This window comes from Chaetura pelagica, unplaced genomic scaffold (assembly GCF_000747805.2).
Source record: "Chaetura pelagica isolate M959 unplaced genomic scaffold, ChaPel_1.0 scaffold1105, whole genome shotgun sequence".
NCBI lineage: Eukaryota > Metazoa > Chordata > Aves > Apodiformes > Apodidae > Chaetura > Chaetura pelagica.
Window position 1 is genome coordinate 107,651 of NW_009953198.1, and position 5,906 is coordinate 113,556.

Here is a 5,906-nt window from a genome sequence, read left to right on the forward strand (position 1 = left end):
GGGCTCACCCCTCCCGTTTTGGTCCGGCAGGCAGCGGCCAGACCGAGTCCCGGGCCGTGGTGGGGCGCGTCGGGGAGAGCACGGTGCTGGGCTGCGACCTCCTGGACGCTCACGAAGCTCGTACCCCCCTCTACGTGATCGAGTGGGTCCGCTTCGGCTTCGTCCTCCCCATCTTCATCAAGTTCGGGCTCTACTCGCCACGAGTGGACCCGGAGTACGTCGGTAAGACCTGTGGCCGGGGTGCCGCGGTGGTGGGCCGTTATAGGGTCCTGGAGGGGCCCTCCTGGCCCCAGGCTCCGGGGCAGTACATGAGGACAGCAGGCTGGCTCTGGTGTCCCACACCCCTGGCTGGCCCCCAGCCGAGGGCTGCTGCTGTCAGACCACATTAATCACGCTCCTGGGGCAGTGGGGAAGCACAGGTCTCTTCCTTCCACCCCAGGGCAGGAGGGGACATTGTGGGGCCGGCAGCAGGAGAGAGTGCCCTCCTTGTGCAGCAGCTCCAGGGATGGCCAGAGTAGGAGGCACAGAGGGTATTGATACCTAGCTCGCAGGGGAGATGCAGCCCCCAACCCAGCTCGGCATCAGGAGGGATCCCCACTGGGGTGGAGGGCAGAAGCTCCCCAGGCAGGTGGCTCCTGGTATGCCAGCAGTCACTCCCATCACTGTGGCTTCTGGCTGCAGGGGCCTCCCCCCCAGCATCACCAGCCTGGGAAGGGGATAGCTGAGCACCGGCCTGCCTGTGGCATCATAGCACTGACCGCAGCACCACTGCCCTGGCTCTCCTGTACCAGGGGCTCTGGGCACCCGGGTGCTGCTGTCCTGGCCCCTGCGTGTTGCTTGAAGGTTGAGCCTGGGGAGGGGATTTTGGTGAAGCCACTAATTGGCAGTGTTGGGCTGGCTGGGATTTGGAGCAAAGCTGGGCTGGGGAAGGGCTGCGGCGTGGGAGGGGGATATTCTCCTCTTTAAGGGATATTTAAAGTGAAGCAGTGGCAGACCTACAAGGATTCCTGCGAGAGGGATCCCTGCACGCATGAACGTGCAGACAACGGGACTGTTCCTGGAGGATGGGGAAGCTGGGGTGGAGGAGAGGAGCTGAGAGCTGGACAGTGTTTTGGGCTGAGCCTGTGGCAGCAACGTGCCAAAATTCTGCTTCCAGTCTTCCCATGTGATGTGTGGGAGTGCTGGATCGTGCCTGGGTCAGGAACTTGTCCTTCCACTGAAACCAGTGCTTGCCTCAAACTCACAGTGGGCTGAGGTGCGACCGAGGCCAGAGCCAGCCTCGCTCCTGCCTGCCCATGGGCAGAGCTGCTGCCCCTTCCTGGGCTGCGTGGGAGGAGACCCATTTTGGGGCACACCTTGGCCTCCCCCCACTGCCAGCCTATACCTTTGTTCTGCATTTTACCACCCTGAGTCGGTGGGACCAGTGGTGATAGCAAACCCTTTCGGTGACAAGGCACCTGCTCTCCCCGGAGGCCTGGGCTGGGCTCCTGTTACCTGAGCCGGCATCACAGGGCCCCTCAGCTGCAGGAGCTCGGGTTACCCAGGAAGGGCTTGGCAGCATCCAGCCTGCTTTTGCCTGCACTGCCCACAGCCTCCCCCCTCCCAGTCCCTGTAGTACTGGGGGGCAGCTGTAGAATCAGCTCTGGGGGAGGGGGTCTGGTGGCTGTAATGAGGGCAAGGTGGGTGGGCAGGGGGGCTGGTGGCTGTCACCATGGCAGCAGGGCAGTTTTTTTTCAATCCTCTGGGGGCTGGGAAGGGATGGAAGGAAGGGCAGAGGCCATAAGCTCAGAGGAAAGGGGAGAGCAGCCCCTTCTTCCAGCTCTTTCCAGGCTCTGCTGTCACCCAGAGGGGCCAGCAAGCACCTGTTGTCACCCATATCTCTTGTGGGGCGACTTGGGGTCTCCTGATGATAAGCTGGGCAGCTGCTGCCTCTGTAAGGGCCCCTTGGGTCACTTGGGAACAAGGCTGGCTCTCACCCAGGTGCCACTGTCACCCACAGTGTCATGGGCCACTGTCCCCTGCCATCGGCTGGCTTGGAGCAGAGCTGGTGGTCCCTGACCTAGCTGCCTGCTTGGGCACCCCATCTTGGTGGCTGGGGTTGCAGCCTCCTTTGTGTCCCTCTGAATGGTGGTTGCCAGGCGCTGGGGGATGCTAGTCTGGAGGGCAGCGGCGGTTTTGTTATCAGCTGGCTGGTGGAAGAGGAGGGGGCTGGGGCCAGCACGGGGGATTAGGGGGAGGGTGGGGGTCGTCCTCAGAGCATGTTGATCTCTTCCAAAGGGACCTTTGTTCAGAAGCCTGCTGCTCCGTCCCAGTTCCCGGGGCTGTGAGCTGGCAGCTGTGGACAGGAATGGTGTTTCCCAAAGCTGCCCTGCTTCCCAGAGCTTGGTGTAGGAGGACACCCGTGTCCCGTGGGTGCTTTGCCCTTGCTCCCATCTCTCTCTCCACTCCTGCCACCCACCTAGTGTTTGAGGTTTGCCTGGGGTGTTGCCTCATGCTCTGAGGGATGATACATGGGTGCTCTGAGGCACCCAGATACATCTATGCAGATCTCCTGCTGCAGGAGATGCCATGGCTCTGGGTTGAAGCAGCAGGAGAGTGGGATGTGTAGTGGCTGGAAGAAGGTCTGGGTGCTGTTGGGAAGGGTTGGCATGTGTCTGTGTGCTGCACCAGCACTAGGTGTGCAATCCTGTCCTGCAACTGCCCGGTATCTGTGCCCCAACCAGCCTGCCCAGGTCCCACTGCTGCTACTCCTCCTCCTTGCCAGGCTTGTCTGGCATGATGCAGCTCCCTGCTGCAGGGTAGCACCTGCGTGGTGCCTGGCCTGGGTTGTGGTGGCTCAAGCAGCACATGGGAACCACCTGTGACACTGAGCTGACAGGGGGGTTCAGCAAAACTTTCTTTGCTGGAAGCATTCCTGGGAGCTCTGGGATGTCAACAGGAACATCTTGGGCTGCTCTGGTGCCAAGAGCTGTGTGTGGTGCTGCCACCACTGTGGCTGTGACCCTGCCATGGTGTGTTGGGAATGTGGCCACCCTGGGTGATGGCACATGTGGGGCTAGACCCATATCCCCAGCCTAGAGCTGGGGTTCTCTGGGCTGTGGGTACCTGCAGTGGGGTTAGGAGCACATAGTCCTGGGGGTGTCGGGGTGGTGAGTGCTGCCTATGCACCCCAGTCGGGGCTGAGCCAATTGCCTGCTGCACGCCTGAGCCGATTATGGCTCTGATAATAGCCCAGGGGATTAAGGGCCTGCGCTCGTTGTCGCTTTGCGCCCTTATCCTCCTCCTCATCAAAGAGGCCATGGGGCGTAGGGCTGCTGCCAGCTTGGGGTGGAGCCCTGTGGTCCAGGAGAAGCCCCCACTGTGCTCCTCCAGGGGTCTGTCCCTGTGAGCCAGGCAAGGGGTTTGGCCTGACCTTCCTGTGCTGTGAAGATAGGGGATGGTGTGGGGTGCTCAGCGTGCCTGGGGCTCTGCATGGCTCCTAAGGGTGAGACAGCGGGGGGAGGGGGACCCCAGGAGGGAAGGGCAGAGGGGGCTGGGGAAGAAGAGTCACTGAAAGGCAAAGGGGAAGGGGGCAAGGGGACCAGCTCTTCTGGCCAGCAGCTGGAAGCAATGCTCAGGGCACGGGAGGCTTCAGGGTCCCTGCCGAGGCCACTTAATGTGGGGGTGGGTAGCAGAGCCAACTGCTATGTCCTCCCTCGTTTCCCCAACAGCAGCAGGATGTGCAGTAGTAAATGTTGGTGTGACCGACCTCTGCCGTGGCGCAGCTGCCCCGGCTTTTGTCCCACGGCCGTTCCCAGCCCCCTGTGGTGTCGGCCAAGGCAGAAGGAGCCTGAGCACAGCCAGACCCTGCTGCCAAGTGGGGCAGTCGGCCCCGTGCCCTGGGGAAGCCTCTGAGCCCGTGGTGGGGGCAAGCACTGCGTGGGTGGGCATCCCAGGGAAACGGGTGGCCTGGGGACACGACTGTCCCGGAGCCGGCAGCGGTGGCTGTGACGGCCACTTCTGGGCTCGCAGGTCGCGTGCGGATTGAGGAAGGCGCTTCGCTGCGGATTGACCTCCTGCGCGCCGAGGACCAGGGCTGGTACGAGTGCCGTGTGCTCTTCCTCGACCGGCACAGCACCGATGCTGACTTCCAGAACGGCACCTGGATCCATCTCACCGTCAACGGTACCGGTTGATCCCACCCTCAGTTGCTGCTCTGGCACCAGCCAAGGTCTCTCAGGGCTGGGACTGGATCCACTGATCTTCCAAGAGACCTGGGGCAGAAGGTCTGGATTTGTCTTTACAGCACCCCCCACCTTCCTGGAGACCCCCCCTGCATTCATAGAGGTGAGAGATCGGGAGACACTGAGCCTTACCTGCACGGCTGTTGGCAACCCCCAGCCTGTTGTCATCTGGAAGAGGAGTGACCTGGCTGTCCAGAGTGGGGACACAGTGCAGGTAAGGATGGCAAACCCCAGTTATCCCCCTGCGATGTGTCCCCCAACTCGGCCAGGGTCTTGTGGGGCAGACAGTCATGCAGAACAATGCAACTGCTTCACTGCAGAGCAGGCATCCATCCCCACTGTGGTGGCACCCACCCTCTACCACTGGCCCAGCTGAGAGGGACACATTCCTGAGAGTGACCTGTCTCTTTGGTGGCTGTGCCATGTGTGAGGTGCTGTTGCAGGTGGGGAATGGGACACTGAGCATTGCCGTCGTGGAGCGCGCCAGTGCGGGCACCTACACTTGCCATGCTTCCAGCAAGGAGGGCACTATCGCCCACACCACCCGTGTGCTCGTGCAGGGTAAGAGCTCTCCCAGCTCTGGCAAAGTGGGCCACCCTGCTGGGTGCTGCCATAGGGCATGGAAGAAGCCATGTCATGGGGTTGGTTTTGAGGCAGGCATAGGTGTAATGGGCTTTGGGAGCAGCTGGGTCTACCTTGTCCCCAGCTCTCACTGTCCTCTCTGTCCCTCACTGCAGGGCCACCTGTCATTGTGGTGCCACCCCAGAATGTCACAGTCAACATCTCCCAAGATGCCTTTCTGGCATGCCAGGCTGAGGCATACCCGGGAAACCTCACCTACACCTGGCTCCAGGGCAGCAGCAACGTCTTCCACCTCAGGTACAGCAGGGATGGGGATGGCACCAAGGTGGCTGTGGGCTCCCACCAGTGCTGCTGGGGCCAGCAGGCTGGTTGGGTGTGTGGCAATGGTTTCATTCATCCCAAGGCAGTGGGTACAGCCCCAGCCTTTGCATTCACCACTGCCCTCCCCTCGCAGCCACCTCCGGGCTCGGGTCCGTGTCCTGGTGGATGGGAGTCTCTTGCTCCAGCGAACAACCCCAGATGACACTGGCAAATACACCTGTATCCCCAGCAACGGGCTGTGGAAGCCACCTTCTGCCTCAGCCTTTGTCACAGTGCTGTGTAAGAGTCCCATAGCCCCTCACAAGCCTGGGCTATGCTGTCACCAGCTCCAGTGTGCCCCTTGAACTGCCACAGTGGGCTGGGTCTGGGTCTGGGTCTCCCCAGCCCACTTCTGCCCCTCATGCAGGCGCTGGCACCCTGCTTGTCCTTGCAGATCCAGCACAGGTGACCACCATGCTCCCAGAAACCCACCTGCCCAAGGGGATGCAGGGTGTGATCCGCTGCCCCACCAGGGCCAATCCTCCTCTGCTTTCCGTCAGCTGGACACGGGATGGGCGCCCACTGGAGCTGGACAAGGTACCACTGCTTGTGCCCTCCACTGTTTTCCCAACCCCCTGATCCCCTCCTCCTGACCCTGCACCTCCTCTCCCAGCTCCCTGGCTGGTCTGTGAGACTGGACGGCTCCATTGTTGTTGCGACGGGGAATGACGATGCACTGGGAGTGTACACCTGCACCCCGTACAACAGCTACGGCACCACTGGCGAGTCCCAGCCCACGCG

The 5,906-nt window shown here is 61.9% G+C and overlaps 1 protein-coding gene across 1 annotated transcript in view; it reads left to right on the plus strand.

Moving 5' to 3' along the window:
• IGSF9 (immunoglobulin superfamily, member 9) overlaps positions 1–5,906 on the plus strand; it is a 16,915-nt gene that overhangs the window by 4,218 nt on the left and 6,791 nt on the right. The window contains exons 2-9 of the mRNA XM_009997363.1: positions 31–222; positions 4,012–4,164; positions 4,286–4,437; positions 4,667–4,784; positions 4,961–5,102; positions 5,260–5,405; positions 5,560–5,702; positions 5,779–5,891. Coding sequence (XP_009995665.1) covers positions 31–222; positions 4,012–4,164; positions 4,286–4,437; positions 4,667–4,784; positions 4,961–5,102; positions 5,260–5,405; positions 5,560–5,702; positions 5,779–5,891 — 1,159 coding nt within the window. The remainder of the gene's footprint in view (positions 1–30; positions 223–4,011; positions 4,165–4,285; positions 4,438–4,666; positions 4,785–4,960; positions 5,103–5,259; positions 5,406–5,559; positions 5,703–5,778; positions 5,892–5,906) is intronic.